This window comes from Hylobates moloch, unplaced genomic scaffold (genome assembly GCF_009828535.3).
Source record: "Hylobates moloch isolate HMO894 unplaced genomic scaffold, HMol_V3 SCAFFOLD_24, whole genome shotgun sequence".
Lineage (NCBI taxonomy): Eukaryota > Metazoa > Chordata > Mammalia > Primates > Hylobatidae > Hylobates > Hylobates moloch.
Window position 1 is genome coordinate 1,263,218 of NW_026652299.1, and position 18,162 is coordinate 1,281,379.

Below are 18,162 nucleotides of genomic sequence, written 5' to 3' on the forward strand. Positions count from 1 at the left end.
CTGACCTCTGTGCTACTTGGCAGTTCCATTTCATTATTTATTTTTTGTGCTGCTTTTTATCATGTTATAAATTATTGAGAACAGATCACATGTGGGCCCGTGTCTGGCCGCCGCCGCCCTGCCGCGTCCCTGCGGCCACCACCTAATTTATTGCCGTGCGTCCTGCTGCTGTGACCGCTTTTGTACCTTTGCAATAAAGAATTTTCTGGTTTCAGACCCTTTTGTTGCGTAGCTGGTGCTTTCGGCTCCAAGAACCACACCCCCCGCAATCCCAGGGGACCCCGCCTGTCCCTCCCCGGGGTCAGGATCCGGGCACTACGTGTAAGTGGCTTTCCCAGACTGCTGGCCCGTGACCGTGAGGCTGGGACAGCCACGGGGGAGGTGCTGGTTAGGTGGCCACGTCCTGGGCTCAGTCTCCAAGGGTCAGGCTGCAGTCCTGAGTGTCCCCATCTGCCCCACCCGGAGCCCCCTGTCCATGCAGCCTCTCCCAGTGGAAGGAGCAGAGAGCAGCACTGTTGTCAGTGTTCCCCTTCCCCGGGAGACCCCTCGCCCAGCTTTGCCGGGCTCTCAGAGGAGCCTGCAGGAAGCTGTGAGCAAGACAGGGTCTGTCTGGGAGCAAAGAGCAAAGCGCCCCTGCACAGTGGCCGGAAGCCCGTGGGCTCCTCCGAAAAGCCACGGGCCTGCCTACAGGCCATTCCCACCCCGCCTGGCCTTCCAGGGAGAGCAGCCCCTGCCCACCTGTCCCCGTTTTTGGGGCTGAGCTGACTGAGGGGTGAACGCTGTTCCATGCTGGACCATGCAGGGGGAAATCCCAACTCGAGTTTCTTGAGACTGGATCTTGCTCTGTCACCCAGGCTGGAGTGCAGGGGCGTGATCACAGCTCGCTGCAGCCTTGACCTCCCAGGCTCAAGCAATCCTCCCATCTCGGCCTCCTGAGTAGCTGGGACCGCCGGCACGCACCACCACGCCCAGCTAATTTTTGTATTTTTTTTGTAGAGATGGGGTTTTACCATGTTGCCCAGGCTGGGCTCAGACTCCTGGGCTCAAGCAATCCACTCGCCTTGGCCTCCCCAGGTGGTGGAATTACAGGCGTGAGCCACTGCACCCAGTCATAATCCCAGCTCTCAGCATCTGTGTGGCCTGGGGCCAGTTCCCTCCCTCCCAGCCTTGCTTCCTGTGAATTGGGCGTGGAGGTGAGTGTGCAGCAGCCGGCGCATGGCGCACTAAGGGTTGAATCTGTCGGCGCATGGCGCAGTGAGTGTTGAATCTGTGCTGGGGCCACGGCAGCCCGAGCTTGTCACTAGCAATGGCAGGGATGGCATTTCCCGCAGCTAAGTCAGACCTCCCTGCATCCCACCCTGCAGCTCTGGGCCCAGCCTGCTCCTCCTGGGGGAGCCAACGGGTGTGAGTTGGGGGCACAGAGCCCCGGCCCTGTGTGGGGCTCCTGGGGGCCGTGGACAGACAGGGAAGCTGTGAAAGGAGATGCCGCCCCGCCGGGCCGAGCAGCCTGCACCCGGGCCAGGTCAGGGCCCCCAGGGCTTCCATCCTTTCTTGTGGATGCTGGGCATTTTCAGCTGGACCATCTCCCAGATGAGGACACCGAGGCCAGGTGAGGCTAGAGAGCTTGGCGGGTGCGCTGGGTCAAGACACGCGGCTCCTGCCTGCCTCGCAGCCCGCTCCTCTGTCGGGGCCTGTCACCGGGAAGCCCCTTTTTCAGCAGCGATGATGACACCGGAACCACGCCGGTCTCTGTCCCTGCCGCTCACATGCGCCAGCGCTCCCTCTCGAGGCAGGTTGAGCCCTGGCCTGGACCACCCCACGCTGCCTTCCGTCCACGCACAGCGGGCTCGGCCCGCGGGGCTTTCCTTCGAGTCGTGTTGGAAAGAAGCAGCAGCAGCCTCACCCGTGGGGCGGAGGCGTCTGCGGGTCAGGAGGCAGGGAGGAGAGAGGCCCTCTGTGGAGCCGGCTCCCTGGCGTCCAAGTCCCTGCTCTGTGACCTCAGGCAACTTGCTGCATCTCTCGGCTCGGTCGCTGTCCCATCTGGCGTGAGCGCTGAGCGTGTCCGTTTCCGTCCTTGGCTGGTCCGAGGGGGCATTTGGCGGAAACCAACTTCTCCCCTGTCCTAAAGCGCAGGCCTGAGGTGTTGCTGACGTAGGAGCTCAGCCCCTGACACCTCAGCCTCTGCCACCCAGCGCCCATGCGGTGTCTGGGTCTCCAGAAGGGGAGCCCTCAGCCACGCACCCTCCAAACACAGATTTGAGCAACTCGATCCCTAACGGGGCGGCCTTCCCCAGGGTGAGGGCAGAGCAGGCCTAGAGCCCGGCCAATGCCTCCAGCCTCCAGAAACTGCCCCTCGGCAGCAGGTCCCTGGGGAGCACCACGCCCCCCACCTGCTGACAGAGTGAGACCCAGGGCCCCCTGGTGGGTCTATCCCTGTGGGGGTCCAATAAGACAGGGGCGTCTTTGCAGCCATACAGGGAGGAGCTCGGCCTATCTTACCAGGCAGCCTGGCTGGGCCCTGCAGACCCACTGGCCTTGGATCCCCATGTCCTCAGCCCAGGAAGCAAGAGGCTGGGAGCTGGCCCTCTCTAGCCTGGACCCCACTGGTCTGTGCCCACCCTGCTGAGTCCCTCAGAGACCCCAGGTCCTGCTGTTCCTGGTGGCCGTGGCCATGGGCGGGGACAGCATGGGTGGGAGCCGTGGTCCCGGGGTGGTGCCCACTGGGCCTTCCTGTCTGCTCTCCACACCCAGTGCCTGAGCCCCCCAGGCCTTGCCCACTTCTGCTGCCCCTGCCCCAGTCCTCACCCAACCTGTGCTGCGGGCCCCAGACACACAGAACCGACTGCCACCTGCAGGCTGGGTCACCGTACTGTCCCGACGGGCCGTGGGCCTGGGGGGGCGCCCTGCAGTGACACCCCTCGCCCCGGGCCAGCCGTGTGGCCTCCCAGAAGCCCCCTTAGTCCCTGGGCAGCTCCTGTTCTCGCCGCCGGGATTTCCAAGGCCAGTTGGGCGCCTCCAGCTTCCTGAGGGCAGGGCATGCGTCTGAGGCTCGGCTCCTCAAACCCAGGGCCCCACCTGGCACGTGGAGGAAGAAGAGAAGGGGAGGAGGCAAGTGCCCAGGCGGGAGCCCCCTCTGTGCCCCCTGGGAGTGTCCCCCGCCCAGGTACTCAGGACCCTGCCCTCGTGGCCTTGTCTGCTCGCCGCGGGTGGGGCTGGCACAAGGCCCATTTTGGAGGAAGTGGAGGCTCCCAGGAGAAAGGTGGCGGCTGTGATCGCACAGCCCAGGCTCTGCCCTGCACTGCCCTGGACCACGAGGCTGCCCACCCCAGACAGGTGGGACCCCTTTCCCGTATGCAGAATGCAGACTCTGAGCAGCAGCCTCCTGTGAACCCCACTGCGTCCTGCTCCTCAGGCTCAGGCCCTGCGGGAACAGAAGCCAAGACCCAGTAGAAAATCCAAGGTGTTTAAATATAAATAAGAGCGATTTCCACAGCCCCGTGGTGCTGGCAAGCCTCACGGGCACCTGGTGGTTCCGCAACCCATCCCAGGCACACGCTCCCCTGGGTGGGCGCCTGGCCAGGGCTCCCCTATGGCTGGCGTGTGGAGACACGTGGGCCCTTCTCCACGTGCCCACGACGGCTGCAGCAGGCTCCGAGGAGGCCCAGCCCTGTCCAGCCTGTGTGGAGCCCGCTGGCCTGCGGTGCCGGGAGCTGCAGACTGTGTCAGAGCCCAGCTGCCCAGCGCCCCGGCGCCCCTCCCTCCAGCTGCCCAGCCTGGGGTCCGTCTGCTGTCTGTCTCCTGGGCCAGGGAGTCTGACCCACTCACAGCTCCCGTGGGGCCGTGCAGCCAAGGTCCCACAGCCACACTCACTCTCCGCCCCACAGTGGCCCCTGGGGCTGATGGCTAGGTGATCCCAGAGGGTCCCCAGGCTCTTCCGATGGACTCAGGTGCCCTCTCCTGGGGTGGCGGGCCCACCTGGGTGCCTGGCAGGGCCATCAGGTGCTCTGACCCCCGGGCTGGAGGGAGGATGGGAAGTGGGCTCCAAGGGCCTCACAGGAGGGCTCTCAGGAGAGGCCCCACCTTTGGCAGGAGTTGGTGGGTGGGGGGCCCTGTTCTTCCCCAGAGGCCTGGGCAGCCTGGGTCCCTACAGCACCGGCGGCCCAGGCCGCACTACAGGTCCTCCGAGGGGATCAGCATCCGCTTCTCCAGGCTCCGGCTCTTCCTGCTCCCGCCGGGGCCACTGCCGGGGTGGGTGCCGGGCCTGGGCGCCTCGTGGGTGGCCTGCTGCGTGTAGTGCTGGTAGGCGGGGGAGAAGTTGTGGATGGCGTCCTGCACGATGTCCTGGGGGCTCACTGTCTGCCTGATGCCGCTGGAGATGCTCTGCATGGGTGCCGGCGGGGCTGGGGGAGGGCAGCGTATGAGCCCCACCATCCCCCCTGCACTCCAGCCCCCTGGACAAGCCCCCTCAGCCGTGCCTCCCAGGATGCCCAGGGCTGTAGCTTCTGCATGTCCAGGTTTGGCCTCGGCCAGCGGAGGGTGGCCCCAGACCCCTGGACCCCAGCCCAGCTTGCTCCACCCAGCACCGGGCCTGTCCCTGGCCAGACCCCTGCCAAGCACCATGTCCCCTAGAGCTTCTGAGGGGCTCCAGGCAGCGGAGTACGCCTTTGGCTGGCCTTGGGTGGGCACCCTGGTCTCTCCACAACGACTGATGAGAAGCCAGGCAGGTCACAGTCTGTCCCCACCCTAATGGGGGGTGTGCCTGGCAGGGGACAGCCATTCCCCATCACCGTCGGTGTCCGGGACCACCTGGACCCCACACAGCCCAGGTGCATGTCCAGAGCCGGATGTCCTTTGCCCGTCTCCCTGCCCAGTGAGCTGGCATTCCTGGACCTCGAGAGTGGCACAGACAGAGACCCGGTGCCCGGGGCAGGGCTGTGCACTCCGGGTGCCCCGGCTGGAAGGCAGCGTGTACCTGGTGAGTTCTCCTTCTCTGCGTACACCTGGCAGGGGAAGGCATAGCGCAGGGCCACGGAGGCGAACAGCATCTCCACGCAGATGATGAAGTTCTGGTAGCCAGCGGCCAGCGTGCCAGCCCCCAGCCTGTTCCCGCCGCTGGTCTCCACCTCTGGGATGACCCCGCACCGCTCCAGGACGGCCAGCAGCAGCCCTGCGGACGCCACGGCCACTCAGCCCCAGCCCCAGATGGGGTCTGCAGGGGAGGAAGAGGCCCAGGACCCGACGGCAGCTCCTCTGGTGGGCGCTGTGACCCCGTCCGTGTGGTCTCGCCCCACCCCGGGAGACTGAGGTTCAGGGGGGCAGGGCGCCTCCAAAGTTGGGGGTCTCGGCACAGCAGGTGCTCAGGAGCTCCCGGGCCCGCGCTGCTGCTCCAGCCCCAGATCTTGGGCCCACGCCCTGTCTGGTGGCCATCCTCCTCTGCCAAGGTGGGCTGTGAGTGCCCTGGCCTGGCCCAGGGCCCAGTGGGGACTGGGACTCAGGAAATGCCAGTGTGGCCTCTGTGCAACCCCTCTCCACCGACCGTGGGGCCATTCCTGCTTGCGGGACCTCCCCACTCCCCCGTGCCCGCAGGTTCTACCCTGGCTTCCAGCTGACCTGTGCTGTGGCTGGAGAAACTGAAGCACGTGCGGGCTGGGGAAGGGAGCGTGAGGTGACCCCAGGCTCTCTGGACTGCAGCCTCTGCCTCAGTAGCACCCCGCCCCACCTGCCCCACACACCTTGCCAGAACGACAGGAAGATGACGGCTTTGATGGTGAGGAACTTGAGGACGGGCTGGAAGGGCCGCAGGAGCTCCCTGGTGGTGAAGTAGAAGAGGAACAGGGCATAGAGGGCGAGGCTGACAGAGGCGTTGTAGATGAGGGTCACATAGAGGTAGCCGCTGCGGACACTGGGACAGACGGGGGCTGTGGTCAGGGCGGTCCCCCGACCCCGCCACTGTCCCCACCCTAGAGCCGTCACCGCCACACCCTTGGCCTGGCCCCCACCTTGAGCTTGGGAGCATGGGCCCTGCAGGGATACTGCCCTGATTTGATCCTCACTCCAGGGCCTGCAGGAGAGCTGGGGGCAGCTGGCGGACCTATGCAGCAGTAGGGCAGGGACATGTGGCCGTTCTCCATACCGGCCCTGCTCCTCCTCATCCCAGGATCCTGTCCTCTGATCAGGCAGCATCTAGGCTGCCTCTGTCGGAACACCACCTCCCAACCCCGTCCACCTGGCCACTGCCTGAAGATCCTCTGTGTGGTGGACACACAGGTGTTGTTCCCGTGTCAGTGTGTGCACATAGATGTGTGTGCATGTATGTCATGTGCACACGGGTGGGGTGCACTGTGTGTGTGCACACATTGCGTGCATGTGTGTGTATATACGTGTGTGGTTGTGGTATGTGCATGATTTGCGCACGTGCTGTGTGCATGTGTGAGATGTGTGTGCACAGGTGACAGCACATGTGTCCATGTGTGTGAGCATGTGTGTGGTGTTGGTGAGCATGTGTGTGGACCTTGGCAGGGGTCCTTCCTGTGCCGGGTGGCTGCCTGTCTGCTCAGCCAACAGGTCAGGGTGGACCTTGGTCCCCTTGGCCCAGGTGCCCTTAATACCAAGAGTGCTGAAGGCTGGGCGGGGGCTGGGGCCATCACTGCCTGGCCAGAGGCCCTGGGGTCCTCGGCACAGACGCTGGCACAGATGCTAGACTCACCCCGGCCGTGTCCTGTGAGGGGAGGTCCAGGACCCCGGCCTTGGCAGGCACTGAGGTCCTTGTGGAGAGGCAGTGGGTACCTGTCTTGGGCGGGGTCCTTAGCCCAGCTGAATGCCAAGCCCCCCTCGTTAGGCCCCACTCCCGGGCCCCAGGGGACCCAGTGCCCACCTCATGCCAGGCGCCCCTGCAGCTCCCGCCTTACTTGAAGTCCCCGTCGTGGTATTTGCCGAATGCCTGGAGGATGATGGTGGTGACGGCCATGACAGGCTTCACCAGGCAGAACTGCAGAGTGGCCTGGGGGCGACGGCACCCGGTGGGCCTGGGGCCAGGTCCCCCAGGGGCCCAGGAATGGGGGTTGGGGCAGCCAGCAGTGAGCAGCCCCCTGACACTGGGTGGGTTGGTGCTGGGCCGGCCAGGGCCCCTGACGGGCTTGGGTGGGAGGAGGGCAGGCAGGGCTGGGTGGGCCCCCTCACCTGCTTGCAGAAGCGCAGGAACCCGATGGAGTAGGTCATGCCCCGGAGGCAGCAGGTGCCGTAGAAGCAGCTGGACCTGCGGGGGACGTCCCTGAGCCAGTGCGGGAGAATGCAGCCCCAGCCGCCAGGCTCCCTGTCCCAGGTATGAGGGGTGTGGGGGCTCTGGGGTGACGGGCTTACTTGATGGGTTTGCCACGAATCTCAGCCATGATGGCGCCCTCGCCTCCCAGGTACTGGAAACACAGGCTCAGGAAGCTGTAAATGACAAAGGCTGCAGGGAGCACAGAGGGGGACCGGCCGTGAGCCCTGAGCTGCACTGGGACCCCATGGCACCCATCTCACCAGGACAGGAGGAGGCTCGGGAGGGGCCAAGCCCGGCAGGCCACACAGCAAGAGGCTCCTGACGGGCCCCATCCCCAGCAGGGCGGCCTGAGAGGGTCAGGGTGCTCCATCAGGGCCCCGCTTTCACCCCAGGCCAGGGCAGGTCCACCGAGCCCCTCTCACGGAGGCTGTGGGGTCGGTCATGTGTTCCAGGCCTGCCAGCGCCACTAACCCTGACTATCCTGGCAGCCCCTCTGACAGGGGCTGGGAGAGTGGGGTGCCCTGCGGGCTGGCCACGGAAGTGCGTCCGTGCATGCAGGGCCCAGGGAGTCTCTCCCACGCCTCCCCCGACTGACGCAGCCCGGCACCCACCTTCGTAGCAGTCCCGCACAGAGTCAAAGTAGACGTAGTACTGGTGGTCTCCCAGGAGGAGGAGGCTGAGCCAGGAGTCAAAGGCATAGATGGGCACGATGAGGAGCAGGCGGATGATGTAACGCTGCTCCTGTGGCACGGTGTAGGAGCGCAGGTGCAGGTAGATCTGGGTGCAGGAGGGTCGGGTGAGAGCCAGGCCCGCCCGGCACCCCTGCACCAGCCCAGGTGAGCCGGGAAGGAGGTGGGGATGGGTGCAGGGGGGTCGGGTGAGAGCCGGGCCTGTCCGGTACCCCTGCACCAGCCCAGGTGGGCCGGGAAGGAGGTGGGGATGGGTGCAGGCCACCAGGCACCTTCTATGTTTGCATTTTCTAGTTTTCTACAATGGGCATCCTTATTACAATTAGAGAAAATAAATTGTTTGCCTACCATAATTAGATACATACTTTTATACGTATTTACTATAGAAGTACATATAAGTATGAATGTATATGTTAAGTACATATAAGTATGAATGTATATGTTAAATACATATTTCTGATTACAACTAAAAATAACATACATTTTAAGAATTTACTTTTGATGGCCGGGCGCAGTGGCTCACACCTGTAATCCCAGCACTTTGGGAGGCCAAGGTGGGTGGATCATTTGAGGTCGGGAGTTCAAGACCAGCCTGGCCAACACGGTGAAACACAGTCTCTACTAAATATACAAAAATTAGCCAGGCGTGGTGGCACACATCTGTAATCCCAGCTACTTGAGAGGCTGAGGCAGGGGAATCGCTTGAGCCTGGGAGGTGGAGGTTGCAGTGAACAAAGATTGTGCCACTGCACTCCAGCCTGGGTGAATTTTTTTGAGACAGGGTCTCACTCTGTCGCCCAGGCTGGAGTGCAGTGGTACAATCATGGCTCACTGCAGTCTTGAACTCCCGGGCTCAGGTGATCCTCCTACCTCAGCCTGCTGAGTATCTGGGACTACAGGTGTGCACCACCTTGCCTGGCTAATTTTTGTATTTTTTGTACAGACAGGGTCTCACTGTGTTGCCCAGGCTGGTCTCAAAGTCCTAGGCTCAAGGGATCCTCCTGCCTCCGTCTCCCAAAGTGCTGGGACTACAGGCGTGAGCCACTGCACCTGGCCTAAAATTTATTTTTTAAATTGGCAAATCAAAATTGTATGCATTTACAGTGTGCAGTGCGATGTCTGATACGTGTGTTCGTGGGGAATGGCTGAGTCAAACCCATTGACATCTCCATTATCTCCCATACTTAGCATTTCTTTGCAGGGAGGACATATAAAATGTACTCTCTTAGCAATTTTCAAGCATAGAATACATTGTTATTTATAATAGTCACAGGTTGTACAAGAGATTTTTTTTTTTTCTGAATAAGTTCCTTGGGCATGAGTGAGGGTCCTGTTTGTTCTTAGCCTGGGAATGGGAATGCTCACTCATTCCTTCATTCAGCAGGCGCTTCTGGAGCCCAGCTAAGTGTCCGGCCTGGGGGACGGAGAGGGGACATGTCCTGGTCCTGGGCTGGGCAGACTCTCAGAAGGCACGTTGGCTTTTGCTGTGGGGGCATCCAAAGGATGTGCACCCTTTGATTCCTAAGAATTTGTCCCTCCCTAGGGGCCGGGCGTGGTGGCCCATGCCTGTAATCTTAGCACTTTGGGAGGCCAAGGCGGGCGGACTGCCTGAGCTCAGGAGTTCGAGACCAGCCTGGCCAACAGGGCGAACTCCATCTCTACTAAAAAATACAAAAATCAGCCAGGCGTGGTGGCGGGCACCTGTAGTCCCAGCTACTCGGGAGGCTGAGGTGAGAGGACGGCTGAAATCCGGGAGGCGGAGGCTGCAGTGAGCACTGATTGTGCCACTGGACTCCAGCTTGGGCCACAGGGTGAGATCTTGCCTAAAAAAAAAAGAAAGCCTGGGAAAAAATACGGGTGATTATAGTGTTTGCCTTTAGACCTTTCTAGATTTTCCATGTTTTTATTTTTTTTAATTTGTAATTATTATTATTATTTTTTACTGAGATGGAGTCTTGCTCTCTTGCCCAGGCTGGAGTGCAGTGGTGCAATCTCAGCTCACTGCAACCTCCGCCTCCTGGGTTCAAGTGATTCTCCTGCCTCAGCCTCCCAAGTAGCTGGGATTACAGGCACACACTACCATGCCTAGCTAAGTTTTGTATTTTTAGTAGAGACAGAGTTTCCCCACGTTGGCCAGGCTGGTCTCAAACTCCTGACCTCGGGTGATCCACCCGCCTTGGCCTCCCACAATGCTGGGATTACAGGTGTGAGACACCACGCCCGACCGATTTTCCATGTTTTCTGTGAGGACACAACACAACTACAGAGTCTTTGAGACAGGGTCAGCCGAGCCTGGGAGCTGGGGGCACGGGGGCTCCTGGGGAAGGCCTTCTGGAGGAGGTGAATGCGCGGCGGTGGGCGAGCAGAGGCTACGTGCACCTGGCCGCTTGGGGTGCAGTTCAGGGAGTTGGGGGAGGTTGGAGGCAGGAACACTCTTATCAGTCACACGCTCCCCGCCGGTGCCTGGGAGGGACGGCATGACCAGCCATCAGGAGACCTCTCCGGGGGCTGGCGCTGTCTGGCTGGGTGACCTTGACAAGCCACTGTCCTCTCCGGCCTCGGTCCTCCCATGTATAAAGTGAGGGGGATCCGGCCACTCTGTGTCCTGCCTGGGACTCCTCACTCAAGGGTGACTCTGGCGGTGGGCTCAGGGTTGGGACAGGGCCTGAACTCCAGCCCAACAGGTCTCCATGAGCCCTGTCTTGACTGCGAGGCCCGATGAAGCTGAAGCCACACTACAGCCGCGCACACACGGCCGGTTCCCAGGATTACAGCACAAAGATGGCCTCCTCCAGGAAGCCCTCTCTGATGGCCTTACAGGAAGGGCCTGCCTCGGCACTGCCTCCGCGGCTCTGCTCACTCCAGGCCACACTCATACACGTCTACCTTGGGTTCTGGTTATCTGTTCACAGCTCACTGCAGCCTTGAACTGGGCTCAAGCGATCCTCCCACCTCAGCCTCCCGAGTAGCTGGGACTAACGGTGCAGGCCCCCATGCCTGGCTAATAAGCAGTTAATAAACTGTCACTGAGATGCTGCCTTGGAGGCTTGTGGCGACCCGTGTCCCTGCCTGCCAGTCTCCTGATGGCCCCCTGCCCCGGCTCACCTACAGATCCATTCCCTACACCAGTGCCCCATGCACCCGGGAAGCAGCTCTGCTCTCAGCCCAGCCCTCCACAGCCGTCCTGGGCTCCCAGCACCTCCTGAAAGCCACCTCACCACACTGGGGTCAAGGGCTGTGGACAAGCCCCTGCAGCCGTGTGGCCCTCGCGGGCCTGCACACGCACTCCCACCCCACTCCTGCACACACTGCCCTGGCCTCTCCGTGTATCCGAGGCTCTGAGGAGGGTCCCGCCCCTGACCCCCTGCCCTCTCTGCCCAGCCCCTGCCCTCGGGCACCACTTCCTCCTTGCCCCTGCCTGGCCCTTCCTTGCCACGGCGCCTGGCCGCTTCTTTACCTGGGGGCTGTTCTATTCCCACCTGGGGACTGCTCCGGGTTGGGGGCTGTGTGTGGCTTAGGGCTTGGGGAAGTTGCTTCTCGCCCGTCTCCTGCACAGGAGTCCCAGTCCCTCTAGCCGAGCTGTGACCTTTGCTCCCCAGCTCCCTACAGAGCAAAGTCCAACCCCCTGCCAACCTCCCACCAGCCTTCTCCAGGGTGCCACGCCTCTGGAAGGAGAAGGCCCCTTCCCCTTTCCAGCTATGTGAGCCTGGGAAAGACCTCTGGTCTCTCTGAGACTCAGTCTTCTTGTCTGTGAAATGGGACCACACTGCGAACCTCAGTGAGCCGAGTGACAAGCCTGTGCAATAGCCCGGGGTGCCCGGTGGGTGCTCTGCCCTCAGCCTGGCAGAGAACTCCCCATTTTCAGGCCCAGCTCCCACACGCCACGTCCTGGGGAAGCTCATCCCCTCCTCCGTGCCCTGGCCGATCCCACCTCTGACAGCGTCTGTAGCAGCAGCACCCAGAGGGGCCGGGCTGAGCCACGGCCACGTCCTGTGGAGACCAGGGTCCTGAAGGAGGCTCGGGGGCGGAAGGGCTTACCTGGTGGCAGGTGAGCACCAGGGCAGTCCACACAAAGATCCCCGAGACGCCTCGGGCCAGCGCGGAGGTGAGGAAGAGCCAGGGGGCCCCCTGGGAGCCGTTCCCCATGTGGTCCATCTGCGGCCCAGCTGGCACGGCCGGTGGGGGGCTGGGCTGCGGCCAGGTCGCTGACACCAGGGGGGCGCCGGCTGTCTCCAGGATCCCTGAGACATTACTCATCTGCAGAGGGAGGGAGGACACACCGGGAGGAGTGAGGGCAAAGGTGCCGGCTCCTGGCGGCAGGAAGCAGCTGGGGAGGGAGGAGACAGTGAGACGGGCGCTGAGGCTGAGCCACCCACCAGGCCGCACCCCCCACACGGACACCAGTGCCAGGCCCGGCTCCCTCCCTGCTCGGAGCTCAGCCATCCAAGCTCACCCATTGGCCACCTGCGACCTGAGGGTCCCACCTCAATTCCCCCTTGTAAAACCAGCTTCCACCTCCGAGTCTCAGGCTTGCAGGGAGCCTGCTTCTTAGGGGACAAAGACCATCTTCCAGTGGGGCAGAAGAGGGGGAACCCCTGCCGCCCTGCCTGCCCGGGAGGTCTGGGGAGCGGGCGCAGACCAGCACTGCCTGCCCCGGCAGGAGGGGGTGTGCAGCCACCCCCACGGGAGGAGCCGGCCCTCACTGGCTCTGGGACCTGCCCACCCACCTGAGAGCCCGGCTTTGCTGGGGTTCTTGGCAGCGCTGGGTGCCTGTTCTTCCGTCTCCCACTAACCTGCTGGGGCCCTGAGTCCACCCTCTCCCACACTCGCAGCCCAGTCCAGCCTCCTCCTTTCCCTCTGGTCTGCGGTCACAGGGCCCGGCTGTACCTTTGCTGGCAGGAAGCACCTGGCCCAGTCCAGGGAGGCCCGGCCTCCAGGGAAGCCTAGCTGGTCATTCTCATGGCCACGTGGCCCCAACTAGAGGCCCCGCTGTGGGTGGGGCAAGGCCAGGATCTGAAGGGCTGTGCCAGGCTGGGGCGGGGCAGCCAGCGCCTCACGTCCCCAGTGGCCCACCTGGGCCCCAGGCTGCAGGCCTGTCCCCTCCTGTCCCCTCCCACGGCTGACACCCTATCCTCCCGGCTGTTTGCTGGGTGGCAGCTGGCTCCCAGGAACCTGCTGGCCGCCTGGCGCCCTCACCTGCCTGTGCCAGACGGCCAGACAGCTGCCACCCGGTGGGGACAGGTGGGAGAGGTCTGCGGCAGGCCAAGGAGGGCCGGGCTGCAGGAGGAGGGGTGGAGAGCTAATGGTACACGGTTTCTCTGGGAGGTGACAGGGGTCCTGAAATGAGGTAGAGGCGACAGGCACACAGCACTGTGGATATACTTACTGCCACGAATTGTTCACTTAAACCTGGGTAAATTGATGTTATGTGAATTTCATCTGAATTAAAAAATCCACGCCCCAAGAGATGTGTTGAAAACATTTATGTTTTCTGGGCCGGGCGTGGTGGCTCACGCCTGTCATCCCAACATTTTGGGAAGCCAAGGTGGGTGGATCTCTTGAGGTCAGGAGTTCGAGACCAGCCTGGCCAACATGGTATAACCCCGTTTCTACTAAATATACAAAAATTAGCCAGGTGTGGCAGCGTGCACCTGTAATTCCAGCTACTCAAGAGGCTGAGACAGGAGAACCACTTGAACTCAGAAGGCGGAGGTTGCAGTGAGCTGAGATCACACCGCTGCACTCCAGCCTGGGGACAGAGGGAGACTCTGTCTCAAAAAAAAAAAAGGAAATATTTCTGGGTTTTGTGGATCAAGGCAGGATGGGCGGGAGTGACAGCCCAGTGCCTGGACCCTTCGGGGTCTGGCAAGGGGTTGGGGGGTCCTGAGGGGCCCTGTCACCCCCATGCAGAGGCCCCTGTGGAAAAAAACTCACCCACTCCAGCTCCTGGGAGAGGGACATGGGCCCTCAGCCCAGCTCTTGTCCTGTTCTGGTTACGCCTGGGCTCATGCCGCTGGGGCCACCATTACCAAGTCCCGCTCCGTGCCTGCAACGGATCCACACGCTCCTTGTCCTTCATGTCTCCTACCCTCCCACGGCCCTGGGCAACGGGGCTCAAGGGGTCGAGGCTGGAATGACTGAAGCCACTGTTCCCCTTTTATTTTTAATTAATTTATTTTTTGAGACAGAGTCTCGCTCTGTCACTAGGCTGGAGTACAATGGCGCGATCTCGGCTCACTGCAACCTCCGCCTCCCGGGTTCAAGCGATTCTCCGGCCTCAGCCTCCCGAGTAGCTGGGATTACAGGCGCCCACCACCACACCCAGCTAATTTTTGTATTTTTAGTAGAGACGGGGTTTCACCACGTTGGCCAGGCTGGGCTTGAACTCCTGACCTCAGGTGATCTGCCCATCTCAGCCTCCCAAAGTGCTGGGATAACAGGTGTGAGCCACCACGTCTGGCCTGTTCCCCTTTTAGAGATGGGAACGAGGGGCACATCCACGCATCCAGCACCCTCGAGGGGTCCGTGAGGGGCCCGGGCTGAGGCCCATCCTTCCCTGGGACACCCTGCCTGCTCTCCCCAACCCCTCCACCGACACTGTCCCTCCCGGGAGGCTCCCAGGTGGGGAACAAGCTCAGGAAGTCGTGCCCAGCTCTCAGGCCCGCCTTGCCTAACCTCCCCGTCAACGCCCACCCGAGCCCGGGCCCAGAGCCACAGCGTGCACACCCTGGCTGGGCCCTCCTGGAGCCTGCCTGCTCCCCAGGCCGGGACCTTCTGGACCAACCGACCCTGCTCCCGGGTGACTCTGTCCTGCAGCCTCAGGCGTCACCTCTGGAGAGACCATCCCCGCTGTCCCATCACCCTCCTCACTGTGTGTGCGACTCCCCGTCCACCTGTCTGTGTTTGCTGCTGGTCCTCCCTCTGCAGGAGCTGCCAGAGCCTACAGCTGTGCCCTGTCCATGCCCGGGGCACGGGGGTTGCGGGGTGGGGGCTGTCCTGCTGAGGCGGTGGCCCTGTGGGCTAAGGTCTCCCCTTGGCCAGGCAGGGGTGCTGGAAGGCGGTCCCCAGCTTCCGTCCAGCTGCGTTCCCGCCGCAGCCGCAGGTACTCCCCGCCGGCCTCCCGCCCACAGAGCCCCAGGCAGTCAGCTCAGCGCGTGCGATGTCGCCCTCTGGCTGTAAGTGTCGGGATCACCGTCATGGACAACTATGAAGTGACGATGGCTGGGGGCCCCTTTGAAGGGTGAAGACTTTGGTGCCTGGGCATGCGCAGAGCTGGAAGGGACCAGGAATCCCCTCATCCAACTCGCTCATGCTACAGGTAGGGAAACTGAGGCCCCAGCCACTGCTTGATTTGCATCCAGCCCCCAGCACAGGATGAAGCCTCAGGCCCCTCCCGGGCTGATGGTGGGAATGGCTGTGCAGACAGCAGGAAGCACTGTGGCTAGATGTCAGCAGGACCTTTCTGGCCGGAGCCATCAGAGCCAGGCTTCTGGGAGGGCTCTGGCTTTGGGGAGGCTCCGGGCTTGGGCCTTGGACACAGATCGAGGGACCTCCAAGCTCTGCCTTCCACCAGAGGCAGATCGTCTGTGGGAAAAGGTGGGGTTTTCTCACAAGGCCAGCTGGGCACTGGACAGGGAGGCCTGCTGATCTCCTCGGCCCCAGCTGTCCCGGCGGGGAGTGTGGGTGCAGGGTATTTGGTGTCAGCCTGAGCTGGTTCGTGGCTCCTGAGAGTCCCTGATCCTTAGACGCCCCTTCAGTCGGGGCTGCCCCTTGCCCTGATGGTGGGGGCAGGTCCAACATGGCTTCCGGGTCGTTCTCGCAGCCGCCCTACCCCGGCATGTTCTTGTTTAGCCGCGGCCTCTAGGAAGGCGTCCCGAGAGCCCGGGCTCTGGCCCCTAAGCCCAGAGCGCCAACTGCTCTTGCGCACTCGAGGAAATGACTTTGCCTTATCAGGCAGCCTTGGCTGTATCCCTTCTCCCCAGCACTGGGCCTTGCAGGCCTTTTATCAACCTGAGGCTCTGAAAAGAGAGGAGGCCTCTGCCGTCTCCACCCACCCTTCCTTCTCCAGCTTTCTGACCACATCGCTCTCAGAGGTGGCCTCGGCCAACTTGGCAGGTGCCATTGCCTCTCTGGGCCTCTGTTTTCTCATCTGTAAAGTGGGTTTGCTCCAAGGCCTGGCCAAAGCAGGATTTGATCTCTGCTGGCCTGCCTGCCATCTTCTGGGCCACAGTCCCTATCTGGCCTGCCTGTCCCCGCCCCTACTGTCCCTACCCTGGTCCCAGCCCCGGCCCCACCTTTGCTGTACCCACCCCAGCTCTGTCTCCATCACCTGCCCGCTGTCTTCTGGGCCACACTCCCCACCTGGCCTGCCTCTGTCCCTACCCCAGCTCTCTCTCCATCACCTGCTCCCCGTCTTCTGGGCCACACTCCCCACCTGGCCTGCCTCTGTCCCCGTCTCTGCTGTCCCCACCCCGGCTCTGTCTCCATCACATCTGCCTCTTTTGTCCCCACATCCAGGCAGGCCCAGGGACTACCAGGGTTTCTTCCAAATCCCTGCCCGAGGTGCCCAATCATTCAGCAAAGCGAACACTCAGGGTTCTTGGGTGTGAACTCCAGCCCTGCCATTCCCATGTGTGCACCCCTCAGCCTGCAGGTCCCCACCTGGAAAATGGGAGCAGTAATGCCTGCCCTGCGAGGCTGCTGAGTGGACACAGTGAGGCTCACAGCGCGTGCACAACATGCTGAACGGCCACTGGCTTCCGTCTCTCCCCTACCCAGTGACTACCTGCCCAGACACGTGAGTCCTCCCATTCCTGAACCCCTGGGATGGGTCCAGCCCTCACCCGCCCTCACCCGCCCTCACCCGCCTGGCTCTCAGCTGCTTCTGGCCCTGCCAGTGTCTGTGGGTGGCTCCAGGGTCTCCCCAGCGGGCTCCAGGGTCTCTCCAGCGGGTTCCAAGGCTCTCTGAGCCCTGCACTGCAGCCCCCGTCTCCCTCCCCTGCCCCTGCCCAGGCCTGGCCCATTCTGGGCACACTGAGGGATACCCTGGGTGAGAAAGGGTCCCACAGAGCGGCCAGTCCCCTTCTTCCTCCCCAGGGAGGACGCCGGCCCCGAGTCCCACAGGAGCAGGGCCTGGTGCCCAGGGAGGGGCAGTCGGGAGGTTGACCGCTCTGCCACCTGCTCACAGGGCTCGCCGGCTGATCAAGGCCTCACCCGGTGCTGGTGTCACAGCCTCTGTGCCCAGTCACAGGAGGTGGCAGGGCCAGCTGGGCCTGATTTTTCTGGCGGGGGCAGGACACTGACCAAGCCCATTGCAGGACAGACCTGTCTGCCCAGATCCGGGTGACGGGGCCCTCTGACCATTGTTCACTGCGTCCAGGTGCCCGGAGCTGTGGGGAGGCCGAGAAGCCGCCCAGCCAGTCCCACACCCTGGCCCTGGCACAGCCACCTCCTGCCCTCATGAGAAACCCGGCTGAGGGCCCATGAGTTGCTGCTTGGTTCCAGGCGGGCCACCCTGCTAGTGCCCACTCCGACCCCCTGCCTGCTCGTCTCTCTGCAGACACAGACAGGCATGGCCTATCCCCTGCCTGCCTCCTTCACTGCTGGGTGGAACTCGGGGCTCCCAGGAGCCGCCTCCTCAGGGCTGGCTCATTCGGTGTCCCAGGCTGAGCTGCACACCAGGGGAATGAGACGACCATTGGGCACGCATCTCTGACACCCAGCTTCCCAGGCCTGCCCCACCCGGTCCCACGGCCCTCTCCTGGGGGCCCTGGCCAGCAGTTCACCAAGGCAGCAGCCCTGGGTGTGAGCAGGGGTTGACAGGGATGGGGCTCCATGTCCTCCCAACTCTGCATCTGGGATTCCCGCGGCTCCTGTCCACGGGCACGGCCTCCCGGGAGCCGAGTGGGGCGGGCAGGCAGCATGGCCTCCTGGTGATCCACACGCCCCTCCTCACTGGGGCCGGGGAGCAGCCCCTACAGCCGGGAGGAGCAGGCCCTGGGCCAGACGCCACAAGCTGGGGCCTGGCTCTGGCTGTGTACGGTGTCTGTGACCTCAGGCAGAGCCTGTGCCAGCCTGTGCCTGTCTCCACCGGCACAAGCTGTGCGGCAGGTCAGGGAGGCCGGGCCAGGGCCTCAGGTTGGCCTCCCTGTCATCTGCCCTTCTAGGGACGCAGGCTGCTGCATGGGAGAGCCAGCCTGGCCGGGCCCTGGG

General features: G+C 62.9%; 1 protein-coding gene across 4 annotated transcripts; it reads right to left on the reverse strand.

The window, feature by feature from the left end:
* Window positions 1-106: 106 nt before the first annotated feature.
* Window positions 107-14,927, reverse strand: TMEM184A (transmembrane protein 184A). 4 transcript variants are annotated; one of them, XM_058434382.1, is made up of 12 exons: window positions 14,844-14,898; window positions 13,885-13,996; window positions 11,989-12,207; window positions 7,873-8,038; window positions 7,360-7,450; window positions 7,180-7,255; window positions 6,909-7,000; window positions 5,733-5,902; window positions 4,973-5,167; window positions 2,850-4,400; window positions 739-2,122; window positions 107-186 (listed from the first exon to the last, which is right to left on the reverse strand). In XM_058434382.1, the coding sequence occupies exons 2-10, from the start codon at window positions 13,909-13,911 to the stop codon at window positions 4,171-4,173; spliced, it is 1,266 nt and encodes a 421-aa protein (XP_058290365.1). In that variant the 5' UTR covers window positions 13,912-13,996; window positions 14,844-14,898; the 3' UTR covers window positions 107-186; window positions 739-2,122; window positions 2,850-4,170. The 4 variants fall into 4 exon arrangements, with proteins under 4 accessions (XP_058290365.1, XP_032001494.1, XP_058290366.1 ...); XM_032145603.2 differs by lacking the exon at window positions 107-186 and having other exon boundaries at window positions 260-2,122; XM_058434383.1 differs by lacking the exons at window positions 107-186; window positions 6,909-7,000 and having other exon boundaries at window positions 260-2,122; window positions 14,844-14,927.
* Window positions 14,928-18,162: the final 3,235 nt, after the last annotated feature.

Excerpts from the sequence above, each read along its gene's own strand:
- TMEM184A (XM_058434382.1), bottom strand. The coding sequence starts at position 13,911 with ATGTCCCTCTCCCAGGAGCTGGAGTGG. Across the intron at positions 12,208-13,884 it reads TCTCCCAGGAGCTGGAGTGG|ATGAGTAATGTCTCAGGGAT; the intron begins GTGAGTTTTTTT and ends CTCCCTCTGCAG. Across the intron at positions 7,001-7,179 it reads TCCTGCGCTTCTGCAAGCAG|GCCACTCTGCAGTTCTGCCT; the intron begins GTGAGGGGGCCC and ends CGTCGCCCCCAG.